A 15,215-nucleotide genomic window follows, 5' to 3' on the forward strand; every position below is an offset into this window, starting at 1 on the left:
TGCCCCCAGCTCCAACACTCTCAGAGGACACGCTAGCAGAGATCAAAATTCCAGGCAGGTGTGAGGCTGGTCAGCCAGAGGGCTCCGCTGAGGGGCTGTTTGTGTATCACTATGGATACAGAAAGGAGGAGGGCCCTGAGGATCCGGACGTGTGTGAGCACATGGGTCCAGGTCGATTCCCAGAAAACTAGAAAAATGCCTTGTCACACTCTCTCCCTCTTGTTTCAATCAATCTTCCTCTTTCCCCACCCAGCCAGGTTTGACTCAGTGCCCTAACCCCAGAGCCGCTCCCCTTTCCCCCTCCGGGAGGCTCCAGTGCCTTAGGGCTTTCAAAGTCAGGACTTGGTGTGTGCACGCTCGCTCACGTGTTCGTGGGAGCAGGGGGGAGACCACGGGAGCAGACTCCGGGCTCAGTGCCTCAGGGAGCTGAGGCCAGGCTCTGCTCAACTATTCCATATCAATACAGAGGCAAGAAAGTGAGTCTGGAATGCCAGACCCAGGTGTCAAGACAGCTTCGGCTCCAGCACTTGAGCTCAGCAACACTGGACGCATCCCAGCAGCAGTTTCCTCATCAGAACAATGAGCCTAATCATTGCATCCCTGAGAGCTTGTGAGGATCAAATGGGATCAAGTATTTTCAAAGGCTCTTTAATGGGAGAATGCTATTCAATGTTCTAAGAGGGTGGAGCAGGGGCCCCCTGACCCACCCCTTCTGGGAACAGCCTTCTCAGCTGCAGTGGATGAGAGCCAGGGCTTCTGGGCAGAGAGGGCATCTGACAGGGGCAGGGGTCATGGGAGAGCCTTACAGCTGCCTTGTAGCCCAGCCCCAACCAGAACCTGAACCCAAACCTGATCCCAGCCTGGATCCTGGACCCGTCCCCAGCCCAAAACAAGAGGTAAACTCAGATTCTGCCCCAAACACTGAGGCTTTGGTTCTCCATGACAGGGAACAGCAGGACTCAGCATAAAATGGAAGTGGAGAGGTGAGCCGACCCACCCTAACCCTCTCCCGTTCTTTTCCAAAATAGGTGGCAGGAGTAACAGTGGTGGTGGAAGCCGCAGCAGCAGCCTGAGGGGGCTTCCCCATCCTTTATTCCATCCCAATAAGTTAAAGGGCAAGGGTGGGGTTGGGTCTCTTAGGTGAGGATGCTGCTAACCGAAGGCAGCAGCTGGGCCAGGTGCTCTGAGATGCCCACTGCTTGGCCCAGGGGATTGCCCTGCAGATTGAGGAGGACCAGCCTGGGGCAGGAGGCAAGAGGCTGGAGCGCTGGAGGCTGCTGGAGGCCTTGGGCAGGAGAGTCAAGGAAAGCTTGGCAGGTTCCCCCAGATCTGTCCGGTCCTGTGCACCCAGCACTGTCTTCGCTCAAGAGCAGGGACTGCTGCCTGGTGGCCTGGTTGATGGGCATCTTGCATGCTCCCCTGAAGGGAGTAAGGCTCTGGGCAGGGACTGCAAACCCCTGTCCACAGGGCTCAGGCAGGAAGCACAGGAGGCAGGCTGGGTGTGGTACAAGAAGGTGGGGTGGAGACTATGGCCAAGAGAAAAGCTAGCCCCGGCTAAAGAGGCATCCACAACTCGGTGATGACCACAGCCTGGCGAGTGGAAATGCAGCCCAAAGGCTGCTTTCAACTTCCAATTTTTAAGAGGAATCAGAATTGTAGGTTTCTAAAATATTTAACTTCTTGATTTTTAAAATACTACGTGGTACCCAGGAATTTCTGCAGGCTGCCCATTTGTGAACTCTGGCTTGAGGAGCCACTTCCACCCTGCAAAACTCCACGAGTGCAAGTCAAGGATGGCCCGTCCAGCCCCAGGCTATCCCCTCTCCTTAGCCTAGAGTGCCAGAGCCCTGCTCCCACTCCCCCGGGGCGGGGGACCCACTCTGCTTGCTGTCTGTCCCCTCCCAGTGTGGCACCTCACCCTACCCGCTGTCTAAGAGATGCCCAGAAGGAAGGATACGGTTGTTGCACAGTGAGAGCTCCTGCAGCCGGGGCAGGTTAGTGACACCGTCCAGGGACTCTATGGCGTTATCGTTGGCCTGAAGCACCTGGGGAGCAGGAACGGCAGGGAAGACAAGGCAGGGCAGGCAGCTGTCAGCCTGGGACTGGCATAAGCAGCCGGGGAGCCCAGGGTGATCAGCTTACACTGCGTGGAAGGGCTCCTGGGGTCAGGTGGGGTGACGGAGGGGGGAAGGCAGGGTCATCTGCAGGGGCTGGGAGGACCAGGACATCTCTTTGTAGGGTAGGCAGATTTCTGAGGTGGAGGAAGGGGAAAAGGACCACCCAGGAGAGTGAGAGAGGAGTGAGGGCTGTACCTCAAGGCAGCGCAGCGCGGCGAGGGCTGGGGGCAGGGCTCGGAGACGATTGTGCGACAGGTCAAGGTGAGTGACCAAGAGCAGCTGTTCCAGATGGCAGAGCACTGTCAGATCCTGCGGAAGGGGGATGAGACACCCAAGGAGACCAGGGGAGGGTCCTCGGCCATCGTCCATCAGGCACTTGCCCTCTGTGCCCCACACAGGCCCTTGGGGTTCCCAGCTGAGGAGACGATGGAGCAGGTGGGAAGCTTACCTTACAACCCACAGCAGTGCGTGCTCCACGTCAAGGACAGGGGACAGATGTGCGTGCTGGGGGTGGGGTGGGCAGTGGAGTGGATGGAGTGGGGGCAGGGACAGGGGATCGAGGAGGGTGCTGGGTAAACGCGGATACTGGCAGAAGCGGGCCTGGCAAGTCTGGGGGATCAGTTTGGTGGGGGTGGAGGCGGGTTGCCATGATGTGATAAAACATGTGTTGGGAAGGACTACAAATAGAGGAAAATCAGAGTCTGGAAAGTTTGTCAGAAATCTCTGGAAATATTCAGGCTTTAGGTATCGGGGCCTGCTCCAGGGAAAGAAACATGGGAATGGGCAGAGGAAGAAATGTCCACACGGGTCCCCGAGACTGAAGGCAAAGCCAGGGGCTGGTGCAGCCGGAGAGAGGTGCCTCAGCTGGAGCCTGGGCAGTGGGTATGCAAGCCGGCCAGGTCCTGAGGACGCAGGGAGGGCAGCGAGCTGAGGGCCAGGGAAGGTGCACGGGCAGCCCATACCTTGTGCCCCAGGTGTAGCACGCGCACCTCGGCGTACTCCATCTTGAGCACGCTGTTCTCCAGCAGGAACTTGCTGCGCAGGTCGTCCAGGTATGCCGCCCGCATCGGGTCCACGGCCTGGCGGGGACAAGGTAGCAAGGAATGCATGGTAGCTGCCTTCCTCCTGCGCACTGGGCCTCCCCCTTGCCTGTTCCCGCAGGCCCCACTTGCCTTGAGGGTCTGGAAGTACTGCAGCGTCTCCTTTTCATAGAGTAGGGGGTCCAGCGCCCGCATCAGCAGGATGATAGTGAGCAGGCACCCTGGGGACAGGGCAGGGGAAAGGACAGTCTCTCCTGGATCCTCCTCTGTCCTATCTCTTCAGACCCCTTGTGCTCTCCCCAAGGGACCACCCTGGAAAGGGGCCTTCTGAAGGGGACAGGAGCTCAGAGAATGGAGCCTCACATTTATTCTCAGGTTCCAGTTCCTGCAGCTCCTTACAGGATTCAAGCTCAGACTGTAGCACCGTGGACTTCTCCACCGACAGCTCACACCTGCGGGTGGGCGGGGGTGGGGGGAGGGGATGATGCTCACAGCCCTGGAGTACCAGTTATCCCTGGTGTCCAGCTGAGACAGTCTGCCCAAGCCCCCAGCCTCCCACCCCAGCTGCCTGATGCCCAGAGTCCAGAGCACTTCTCCTTGTCCGTGTGCTTCCCTGTCATCACCTGAAGAGCTGCTGATCTGTGGCTGAGTCCCGGCACCAGGTCTCCTGGCGGCCTGAGAGAAAGAGTCGGTGGTAGGAGGGGACACCCATGAGAGGAGGAAAGAGATGGGGGGCTGCTGTAAGAGGTGCAGGCTGCAGGTTGCATCACCTTTTAAAAGCACACACTCCTTCTGAGCATCGCCTGCTGTCCAAATGACACGAAATGTATGCTGGGGTAGCTGGTCGTTGAGGGAGGCAGCGGGCAGGTCACAGAGCTGGGAGCACAGGGTCAAGGAAACACCCCGGACCTCACCACTTTTCTGACTGTCCCACCCCAGCCCTGCCCAGGCCGCCAACTTTGCCCCACCAATCCTAGGATACCCAGACATGGCTGGGCCGGTTCCTGCCATCTGGGGTCCTCCACTCCACAGCCAGGGGTGACTCATCAACCATGAGCAGCAAGGTCCCGGAGCCCACCTGGCACAGGGGACAAAGAGAGACCCATCAGCCCCAACAGCCCCAGGCCCACAATCCACGATGCTCTCCGGCAAAAGCTGCAGGACTCACTAGGAGGGGCCGAGAGAAGGAGACAGTCAGACAAGCCTCGTCCCGGCTCACGTGCAGGCAGCGCAGGGCATCCTGGGGGTCAGCTGGGGGAAGACACAACCTCAGGTCTCCTTAAATAGTCTTCCATTCCTTCCAAGTCCTAAACACCCAGCCTCCTCCCCAATTGCTTACCTCGTCCCAGGAGCCAGCGGTGGTAGAACCAGGCACTCTGATCATTGGGGTCAGTGAAGAAGGCGTTCTGCACCAGCTCCAGTTCTGCAGAGGCCAAGGCAGCACGGGGCTGTGGTCAGGACATCCCACCCTGTCCTTGAAGCACCTCCAGTTCTTGGGCTCAAGTATACGCCGGCCTTGCACAGGGGCTGCATACATCAGTTTTATCTTTCCCCTTGGACACTTGAGCTCCCTGCAGCCAGAGGCTGAATCGTATACACCCTCAGCACCAGACATGAAGTAGGTGCTCAACAAACCCAAGAGGCACAGGTTCAGGAACAGGGCTAGGCATCAGGGCTGGAAGGGTGGGCTGCAGAATCATCTCCAGCACTGCCTGACTCTGCTTACCTTTGAGCAGCACATCCTCAGGGAGGCGACCCTGTGGCCCAAAGTCTGGCTGGGGGTGCAGCTGAGGCAAGAGGCAGGAGCGGTAATGCCAGGAGGAGTAGTTAGAGAAGTTTCGGGTGATGAGGCTGTCGGTGAAGGCTAGCTCCTCAGCAGGGGGCACAGCTGCCTGTGCAGCCACAAAACGCCGGTAGTCCCAGCAGTGAACTGGGGGGGTGGAGGGGTGGGGGTGGTGAAAGCACATCTTAGAAGGAGGGCAAGAGGAGCCTGGTTGGTACCCCTAGAGTTCCCTTAGGAGGCCCCTAGAAACACCTCTATGCACTCCCTGAAGGATGCATTTGGCTCCATCATCCCTTTTGCCATCAGCTTAGTGTGCCTATCCCGGCCATCCCTCCCCACTCAGGGCCTTACTGACGTGTGGCAGGTGAGGGTTGTGGGAACAGAATCTGCAGACACGTACAGTTCCGCTCATCAACCTCGAGGAAGCGGGCACACAACTCCAGCTCCCGGGCCCAGTTGGGCTCTGGCAGGCGGCCCAGCAGCCAGCAGCGGTGGTGCCAGGTACCATAGGACTTGGGGTTCACCCTCAGGCAGCTCTCCAGGAAGCCCAGTTCTGCCTTCACCAGGGCAGCCAACTCCTCTGGGGACCTGCATCCAGAGGGGATTGGGGGTCAGGGCCCTGCAACACCCTACCTCAGCTCGCCCTTGACTTTCTGCACGCAGCCCTCCACTGCCCTCTGCCCATGCCCCTGGCTGCCCCATTTCTCCTCCATCCTTGAACCCAGACAGGGCAGGGGCAGGGCCAGGGCTGCCTTCCTGGGGCCCTGACCCCTACGCACTTCTGGGCCTCCAGCTGCTGGAGCACCTCTCGTCGACAATTCCAGAGGGTAGCAAAGTCAGGGTTGGCTCCCAGAATCTGGCTTGTTAGTTCCAGCACTGACTCATCCAGCTCACCAGCCTGGCGCTGAGAAGATGGGTAGCAGGGTCAGAGGTCATAACATCCTCCTATGTAGAGCTAAATAACACAAACAAAACTACCAAATATTCTGTGAATCCCATACTATATGATAGGTACTGTGCAAAGTGCTTTATGGGTTTACATGCATTCTCTCATTTAATTTCCGCAACAGCCTTACACAGTAAGTGCAATTATTAGCCCCAATTTACAAAGGAGCAGACTGAGGCTCAGAGAGATTCAATAACTTGCCCAAAGGTCATACAGCTAGTAAGTGACAGAACCCTGGTACAGATCCAAGTCTGACTCTGAGGCCCAGCTCTCGGCTTCTCTGCTATACTAAGGCGGCAACCTGGGGAGGGGGCTACCTCTGAGGCCCCACCTTCTGGAAGACAGTCTGGGTGGCTGACTGGTATAGCTTCAGCTTCTGCTCCCGCTCTAGCCTTTTTGCCTCCGCCTGCTCTTCCGATGTCTTCACCTTCAGGCGCCCGTGCTAAACGGATGGGCGAGTTGGAAGGGTGGGGGCTGCCCTGCAGAGGCAGAGCCACCGTACCCCCCACCGCGGTGTCCCAGGTTTAGATAGGGCAACCGAGGCAAGGCCAAGCGGGGCGAGGGCATGGGCATGCGAAGGTGAGGGGCTGGGCTCAGAGTTCTCACCATGGTGCCGGCTCAGGGTTCAGGACAGGGAAGGGGTCCAGTGGTAGCCCGTGAAACCTGGGGAGAAAGGTGTCAATCATGGGAGCCCCGCCCCCAGTAGCCCCGCCTCCAGCTGTCCCCCGGAAGCCGCACGAGAGCCAGGGCGGAGATCCCCTCGGGGTTTACTGGGATCCCGGGACAGGCACTACACATCCAGGAGGAGGCTTCCACCCGGACTGGGACTTGTACCCGTGCAGCCCTGCCCACAGGCCGATCTGTCGGGGCCGGACCCGAGCCGGGGCACTTGGGCGATGGGGACGACTCCGCACCCGGACGCTGCCGCTACCTGCCCGCCCGCGGCTCCCAGGCACTCCCGCCCCCCGCGGGCGGACCCACCTGCGCTAGGAGGAGGCGTGGGGCACGCGGAGCTGCGGCGCCCGCCACCGAGCCCGGGCGCTGGCTAGAGCGGCGCCACGCCCCGGCTCTCCGAGGCGCAGCGCCCTCTGCAGGCCTGGAGAGGGGCCCGCGGCGGAGTAGGCGGGCTCCGGAGGCGCGTGCGCGGGGTCTCGGCGCGCTGTCGGGAAACGCCAAGTCCCTGCTGGCCCTCTGCTGTGTACGAGTGCGCATGCGCGCCCGCGTCGAAGCGGCGCGGGCTGCGGTTCCAGTTCTGTTTGCTCAAAGAGCAAGTCAGTTGGAGAGGTTTCTGCAACAGCCAGAAAAACACGCCCACACCCCTCCGCTGACCTCGCTCTGGCCGCACTGGCCACCTCCTAAAATCTAACGGATGGAGTTTCTTGTCATTATCTTCCTTGACCTCTGGGGCGTTTGACGCTACCGACTTCCTTCGACTTGACACCCTGTCCCGGCTTCTCCTCCTGCACCTTTGCCCTTCTTTTCTCGTCTCTTCATCTTCTCCTCCCCTAAATGTCGGTGATCTCCAGGGTCTTTTCCTCACCCCCTTTTCATTTCAAATGCCGTTCCTGGTAAAACATTCACAAATCCACGCCTTCAACCCCAGAGCTCTGTCTCGGGTCCACACATCTTTTGGCCTACACTGTCTCTGGGTGACTTCATCCACACTCATGGTTTTAGTTACTGCCTGCAAGCTGATGACACTCAAACTCATAGCACAGCCCAGATGCCTTGCAAGCTTTAATAATGAAAAAATATATACACACACATTTATATATATATATATATATGTTGTATATATATATGCACACACATTCGAAAGCCTATTAGATGTCACCTGGTTGTCCCAGAGACACCTTGAACTCCAAAAGTCAAAAGGTATCATTGTCTCCCCTCCATCCTGTCTAAACTTTGGTCTTTTTTTCCCTGCTGTAGTGAATGGCACTATTCCCTCCCCACTTTTCCTTAATACCTCCTGAATACCATCTCCATTCCCACTGCACTAAGAATTGAAGCTCATTTCTTCCCCAGATTGTTGAGAGTATTTTCAATGTTCCCCCATCTCCACCCTGTGCCTTCTGTTATCAGTTTATCCTCTGTACTGCTGGAACAGTGTTTCTAAAATGCAGATTCGATCATGTCCCATCTCTGCGAAAAGCCTAGCATGGCTCCTGACGGCTTTGCAGGACAGTCTTTAATCTCTCAGGTTAGCACATCAAGCCTTTGGCACCTGGGCCCTGCCTACCCCTCTGGCCTCACGTCCTGCCTGTCCCTGTTAAGAACTCTTCATCAACGACCTGCAGTTTCCCAAACGTGTTAACCTGTTTCCTCTTCTCGACTCTCCTTCCTCCACACGCCTCCTCTGCCAGGGTAACTCTTGCTCATCTTTAAGATTTAACTCAAGTGTCACCTCCAGGAAGTTTTCCGAAATGTCCCAGTCTGATTTAAAAGAACTTCAAATGTGCTGTCAAAAAATAGTGTTTACTTCCCTCGGCCTGCCGTAAGTCTTGGTTGGTATGCCAGCATCTCCTATCAGATTCAAAGTTCCTTTAGGACAGAAGCAACACTTTTCTGATCTTTCCTCTCTAATACCTGGCCCTGGTTCTTAGTACTTATTGGGTAGTTATTTGAATGAATGACCAAAACACTACGTAGTGAGGACTGGCTTGGCTGGGCCTAATAGTGAGTGCTGTTGGCATTCCGGGATGGGAGAGATCGTGTGGCCTGGACCAGCTCAGGAAGGTTTCCTGGGGAGACTTCATGGGGTTCCAGGTGGCCAGTGAATGTGTATGTGTGAGTGTGTGTGATGTATTTGCGAGAAGCGTGTGTCATGTGGTATGTGTGTGTTTATAACTCACAATCGTGTAAGAAAGTATGGCTTTAAATGCTTTATAGTTCTTCCACTCCTTTCCTGGAACCTGGAAATGTGTGTAAAGTGCCTACTCTGTGTGCTGTCCTTTCCTAGGCCCTGTGCCGAGTTACAGAGGAAAAGAAACACTATTCTTGGCCTTGTGTACCTGCAGTCCCAGTGAGAAAAGCGTGACACCACTGATTGGTTACCTTTGTGCCGGGCACTGTGTCAGGAGCTTTGCGCACACACAGGATTACACATGGAAGGCAGGAAGCAGAGTACTTACAAACATGGACTCTGGAGCCCGGTTGCCTGGGTGCAGATCCTGGCTTTGCCACTTCTTAGCTTCGTGACCTGGGGTAAGGTGCTTAACCTCTGTGTTGAGTTTCCTCAACGGTAACATAGAAAAAATAATACTACCTACCTGTAAGGGATGAAGTGAAGATTAAATAAAAGGATCTATGTAAAGTGCTTAGAATAGTAAAGGCTCAATAAAAGTAATAATAATAATGATGATATTATTTCTGATCTTTGTGACAAATATACAAGGGAATTGAGGCTCAGAAAGGTTAAGCAACTTGCTAAGGGCCACATGCAGTCACATGCCCACCCACCCATGGCCAAATGGGACCTCTGTCTGATCTGATCCAGCCGTCCCACCTGAGCATCAACCACTTTTTTTGTTGGTCACCACCTGCCCTTTCTTTCTGCTCTACATACACTCACATGTACAGCCAGATACCCGGGAGCACAGATGATCACAGGTGCAGATTTGCCAGGAACCGTCTTACATCATAGTCACTGAGGGAGGAGAAAGGGGTGGGTGAAGGCTGAAACAGGCATGAAATATTTTTTAGTGATTAGCAATCTTGAAACTGGGAAGGTTGAGTCAAGCAGGCTTAAGAGAGGAAGTGAGTCTCATGAAAAAATCTGCTTTGGAGAGGGTAGGGCCTGGTTTTGGAAAGAGAGGGCAGGAAGGGCATTTCAGGCATGAATGATGACGTGAAGGTGGGGGAGAGAAAGCCAAACAGACTGAGCTTGCTGGCAGACAGAAGCTGAGCCAGGTGCCTTGGGAGATAAGAGCAGTGGAACCAATCACAAGCCTCTTGCTTTAAGGCAAAAGGAGCTGTCGGAGTTATATTTGGCATCCCATGTGGGATAAGTGGGAACCAGCTGAGTGTCTGAGGGCCGCGATCTGAACGATGTTTGAGGAAGGGATTTACTGCCTTCTGTGTAGAGAAGGGAACAAGCAATAATTGAGTACTGCCTGAGCCCCAGACATCTTATTTAATGCACTCACTACCTCTATGAAGTGGGTATTATTATCCATATTTTTACACTGAGGAAGGGAAGCACACAGTGGGTTCACAGAGGATAAGTCACTTGCCCAAGGTCACACAGCTGGGAGGAAACACAGCTAGAACTCAAACCAAAGCCCAGGGTTCTGCCCACTGCATAGGTGGGCGCAGCCATTGCCAGAGGCTGAACTTGAGCTTCTCGAGGCCTGGAACCCTGGTGTCTTTTCACGCAGATCACCTCTTCCCCTGCCAATCCTTTCTGTACTTCCACTCCCCAACACACACACACACACACACAAACATTTACGATGCCTCTAGGACTCTGAGCCAGTCATGGACCAGAGATGGGGTGGAGGGAGGAAGGAGACCGTGAGCCCTGGGTGGGGGTCCCATCAAAGCTTGTCTAGAAGCCGTGGTCTGGAGGCAGGCGAGTGAGGAAGAGGCAGGTACCCGAGCTGTGCCTGGTGCAGTGTGGCAGTGTGTGAAATCGTTTATTTAGCATCAGAGCTGGGCCTGAGAGCATGCTGGTGCCAGGGATACAGCACCAGACCAGAAACTCAGTCTCTGCCTTCCCGGAGCTTACAGTCTACTGTGGCGCTGTGCTAGACTAGAACTTTCTGTGATGTGGAAATGTTCCATATCTGTGCCCTCCAACACAGTTGCCACTAGCCCCATGTGACTACTGAGCATGCACTTGAAATGTGGCTAGTGCAATTGAGGAAATGACTTTTTAATTTAATTTAATTTATTTAAATTTAAATAACCACATAGGGCTACTGGCTAGTATTGGATAGGACAGGGCACATGGGTGAGACAGACATGTCAACATGTGAGCTAGAGTAGGAGAGGGGCCAATGGGGACCCGCGGAAGGGGCACCTGACCCAGACTAAGGTCAAGAGGAATTTGTTCTAGATCTGGTGATAGGTAATGGTTTACAATTTTTTCTTAAACTCCTGATGCTTCTTTTTTCTTCCTATAAAACTTGTCAGAGAAGCACAACATATATAGTAGAATGAAGCACAAATCAAATCAGGATCATTTGATCCTCTTTTTTTTTTTTTTTTGGTCGGGAAGATTGGCCCTGAGCTAACATCTGTTGCCAATCTTCCTTTTTCTTTTTTTTTCCCTCCCAAAGCCCTCCAGTACATTGTTGTATATCCTAGTTGTAAGTTCTTCTAGTTCTATGTGGGACACTGCCTCAGCACAGCTTCATGAGTGGTGCTGGATCCGCACCCAGGATCCGAACAGGCAAACCCTGGGCTGCCAAAGTGGAGCACATGAACTTAACCACTTGGCCATGGGGCAGGCCCCTGATCCTCCTATTTTAAACTCTCCAGCCACAGGTATAGGGAAGGGGGTTATTGGGTCCCAGAAATACAGGAAGTGGAGGGGAAAGTGGGAAAGGGGGTCAGAAAACCACTTCCTCAGGGATATTTAGGCACGACCTGAAATCCCAGATCCACATCCTGGAGTCTTGCTAGGGGGTGAGGAGTAGGGGTGAGGGGGGGCTATTTCGGAGAAGCAGTAGGCAGGGCATGGTGGTGGGTGGGCTGAGACACCTGTAGGGACATAGGAGGCTTTGAGGTAGACTTGCGGGGTGTAAGGCTGTGGCACTGGGGAATGTGTGGTGTCCACAGCGGTCTTGGAACAGGGGTTGGGGGAGGGAGTGTTACGTGAGAAGAGAAAGGCTGGTTCTCACATGTCTGGTCTGATGTGGAGATGTCCTGATGACAATGAGCAGTACTTGCCTGGCGAGGGGTTGAGAGGTCAAGGCAGAAGTAGTCAGCGTGGGTGCAGGTATGCGCAGGTCGTAATTACACCTGGTAGAGAATGGGCACTCAGGACGGGGAGCTGAGGGAACCCACAAACAAGCTTTGGTAGAGTCATGGTGAGGGCAGGACTGGGGGTGTGGGGAAGAGAAGCCTCAATGGGAGAGCAGAGGAAGAAATGGGCTATAAAGAAGAGTTCTGTGGCGTTGAAGCCAGTATTAATGACAACTAATAATGACTGAATGCTTGATGGCCGTGACAAGTAACTGAGACTCTGCCCAAGGCCACACGACTCAAGCAACAGAGCCGGGTCTCACCCTCTGTCTGTCTGATTGCAGAAGACACACCCTTCTTACTTTCTCTGGATCCCAGCCTGGCCCACCATGCTCTGCTATAGGCAAAGGCGGAGAGCTGGGGGAGAGTGAGAGGAGGGTGGAAATGCCTCGAGGCTTCTGGGGAGCTGGGGTGGCTGTGCTGGATGGCCTGGTGGGGAGGCAGCCAGCAAGGGGAACTCAGGCCTGAGGGTCCGGATCTTCTTGGGGTCCTAGGTCAGCAGGTTATCAAGTGATCCAGGATTGACATTTGGGTGGGGGCATGCTAGGCACTTGATGGGAAATTAAATGTGAGAAGTCTGGGGGTCAGCTTAAGTTTTGGTACAGGAAACAAAGGGGAAGAGCTGAGCAGGGCACCTGCTGCACAGCAGGAAGGGCGGAGATGAAGGTTCCCCACAGCGTGGGCAGAAGTGCCTGCTTCTTATCTCTTGCAACGTGGACCGCGCCCCCCCCCCCTTTGCCCCCAGCTTCCTGACCCTTTCTTTCTAACTCTGACCACCACAGAACAGGATGTCAGAGCTGGAGAGAGCTTGACAGATCATCTGGCCCCTGCTCATTTCCCAGTGGCTCAGAGCTACTCCGTGATATGAACTCACACGCACTTTGGCAGTAGAGCCAGGGCTGGAAACCAGATTGTCCAATGATTATTGCAGTACTTTGGCATCATCAGCCCATCTCAGGACACGTTTAGGAATGAAATGGTGAACTGTGGGTGGGATGATAGGGTAGGCGATATACTTACAACTGGTAGGACATTCATCTCCAAATAAGGTTGTTTAATGTGTCTTTGTCAACCTGGAGGGAAGTCCCTAGTGGTATCAGTTTTCCAGAGCCATGTTGGATGAGCACACGGTGCCATCCTCATATCTGAAGATAGCTAACATGTATTGGGAGGAATGCTGGATGATGGAATCAGGATCTAAACATAATTTGAGGGGTGAGATTTGACTAGATGATATTTAATAGGGACAGAGGTAGAGTCTGGTTCTTTGGTCCCCAAATCATCATCTGCACAAGAGCAAGAGGTGTGGGAGGTGGAATAACACGAGTGTGTGCAGATAGGGAGAGGCTGGTTGGCACAGGGTTGGTCAAAGTCGACACTGTGACTTGCTTGCCAAAACCACTGACATGACTTTCAGCTGCATGAAGAGACCTTTAGGATCCAGAATCACGGGGTGGGTAGACCCAGATCTGTGATAGTCAGACTCCATTTGGAGTGTGTGGTCCACTTTAAGAGGGACGGGGACAAATCGCAAGATCCCGAGGGAGAAATCAGGATGGTGAAGAAAGCCCATGACCACGTGGGAGGACATGGAGATGTTGGACTCAAGGGGCAGATGATAGAGGGCTTCAAACCCCTGAAAGGCTGCTAGTTGGAACAGAAACTACGTTGATTCTGTGTATATTGAGAGCAAAGAACAAAGACCAGTCAGTGGATATAGACTCACTATGAGGAAAGACTTTCCAATAATTAAAGCTGTCCAAAGGTGGAATGGGCCTCAATGAGTGATGATGAGCTCACTTTCATGGGAGGTAATCAAGCATGTGTTGGTCAACCACTTTATGAGAATGTGGTAGAGGACGTTTAAGGACTAGAGTCTCCCCACCCCAAAGTTCTGAAAGGTTCTGATCACTGGGATGGACCAGGGAACTAGAATGACTCAAAGCCCAGGAAGATCCTCTTCACTGCCTGTTCTCCTGGGGTCCTGGGGTTCCTTGGGCACTTGGTCTGAGTTCTTGGATATTTTCCTCTCCTCCCTGCTCCCCAGTTCCTTTTGCTAGGCTGGGGAAATCCCTCAATGGCCAGGACTGCCGCCATGTGGCCAGAGCACACTTCCTGGCTGGGGAAGACAGGGAACAGACTGGCAGTAAGAGGGAAACACAGGGCTCCAAGGGTGAGCCCGAAAGACAGATGGGCCCCGGAGGGAAAGTCCCCACAATAGAGCATCCTATTTCACCCAGGGCGCGGTGAGTGCTGACTCAGATTGGCATCTCTAGGGGAAGAGATGCAGGAATCACAACCAGGAAATGGGGCTGAAAAGCTGGAAAAACGTCTTGAGCCAGAACTGGAGCCTCTGTTAGAGGAGGCAGGCACTGCCCAGTGGTTGGTGAAGATGCGACATCGCCTTAAAATTGCCCACAGCATTGGTGGGGCTGGGCATGTGGCCAAGAAGCTCGCTGCCTGGCAGGGCCTGAGTGGCAACAACTGCTGTACAAATCTAGGGGACACCTTGGGTATGGGGCGGACACAGTGTGAATGGCACCAGGAGGCAGCAGCCCAAGGTTCTCCACCCATGTGAGAAACAGAAGCCTTAGAACAAGGTGAGGCTGGGACGGCCAGGGGCAAGAAGGGATGCTCTGGCTGGTAGATAAGCACGGGGGAGAAATGACCAGTTCTGGGAGGGAGGGGCTGCTCCCTGGCAGAGGACCGAGCCCTTACCCCTTTCCTGTCCCATTCATTAACAGAGAGTGACTAGTGCCCTCAGTGCTGGACACCATGCTAGGCATGGGGGCTGTGGCAGACAGTCCAGAGCAGGGCTAACCGACAGAACTTTCTGGATGATGGAAATAGTGCAGAGAGGAAGTGGAGTAACCGTATCAGCAAATGTAAGATTACAGCTCTGCCCCTGTGGAGAGGTACGTGGTGCTGGGCGAACTGCAAATGGGAGAGCTGCCCTCTCTGGGCTGGGGGAGGTTTCCCAGGGAAGTGAGCTTAGAGCCGGGGCTGTAGACGACCGGGGGGCCCTGGCTGGGGGCTCAGAGGCACATGTCCTCTGTTCTGCTCCAGCAGAATGCAGTGGGGCCTGTGCTGCTCACATTCTAGCTCATCCTGTCGGGTGCAGCGCCCCCCCTTCCACTCCCACCATGAATTACCCAAGGAGGCTCATTTGACTGCATGTCCCCTCACCTAGCCTGGTGTCTGCACTGTGCTGGTTGCTCAACAAACATTGACATAATTCAGCCAATTATCAAGCAGTAATCATTGAGCACCAATTCAACTCACTGCACAGCAGGGCCCCAGACAGCAGGCCCTGCTCTCCTAGGGCTTACACGTGCGCTGGGGAGACAGCCTCTGCAGAA

General features: G+C 54.6%; 1 protein-coding gene across 7 annotated transcripts; it reads right to left on the minus strand.

Moving 5' to 3' along the window:
* Positions 1-632: 632 nt before the first annotated feature.
* Positions 633-9,605, minus strand: RABGGTA (Rab geranylgeranyltransferase subunit alpha). Of its 7 annotated transcripts, XM_014868615.3 has the most exons (19): positions 9,461-9,605; positions 9,021-9,158; positions 6,868-7,451; positions 6,493-6,549; positions 6,218-6,328; positions 5,720-5,844; positions 5,341-5,528; positions 4,884-5,087; positions 4,497-4,580; positions 4,326-4,408; positions 4,140-4,235; positions 3,928-4,033; positions 3,781-3,832; positions 3,521-3,609; positions 3,290-3,378; positions 3,080-3,196; positions 2,313-2,426; positions 1,958-2,045; positions 633-1,285 (listed from the first exon to the last, which is right to left on the minus strand). In XM_014868615.3, the coding sequence occupies exons 4-19, from the start codon at positions 6,493-6,495 to the stop codon at positions 1,137-1,139; spliced, it is 1,698 nt and encodes a 565-aa protein (XP_014724101.1). In that variant the 5' UTR covers positions 6,496-6,549; positions 6,868-7,451; positions 9,021-9,158; positions 9,461-9,605; the 3' UTR covers positions 633-1,136. The 7 variants fall into 7 exon arrangements, 5 of the variants coding, with proteins under 5 accessions (XP_014724101.1, XP_070360246.1, XP_070360244.1 ...); XR_011501528.1 differs by lacking the exons at positions 9,021-9,158; positions 9,461-9,605 and adding an exon at positions 2,566-3,019 and having other exon boundaries at positions 3,107-3,196; positions 6,868-7,086; XR_011501526.1 differs by lacking the exons at positions 9,021-9,158; positions 9,461-9,605 and having other exon boundaries at positions 2,313-2,532; positions 6,868-7,086.
* Between the last annotated feature and the right edge of the window lie 5,610 nt (positions 9,606-15,215).

The sequence above is a fragment of the Equus asinus genome, chromosome 2 (assembly GCF_041296235.1).
Source record: "Equus asinus isolate D_3611 breed Donkey chromosome 2, EquAss-T2T_v2, whole genome shotgun sequence".
Taxonomy (NCBI): domain Eukaryota; kingdom Metazoa; phylum Chordata; class Mammalia; order Perissodactyla; family Equidae; genus Equus; species Equus asinus.

Bases quoted from the DNA above. Each gene is read 5' to 3' on its own strand.
- RABGGTA (XM_014868615.3), bottom strand. The intron at 5,529-5,719 runs GTGCGTAGGGGT...CTCTGGATGCAG, and splicing joins CAGCAGCTGGAGGCCCAGAA to GTCCCCAGAGGAGTTGGCTG. The intron at 3,379-3,520 runs GTGAGGCTCCAT...CCCTGTCCCCAG, and splicing joins ACTGGAACCTGAGAATAAAT to GGTGCCTGCTCACTATCATC.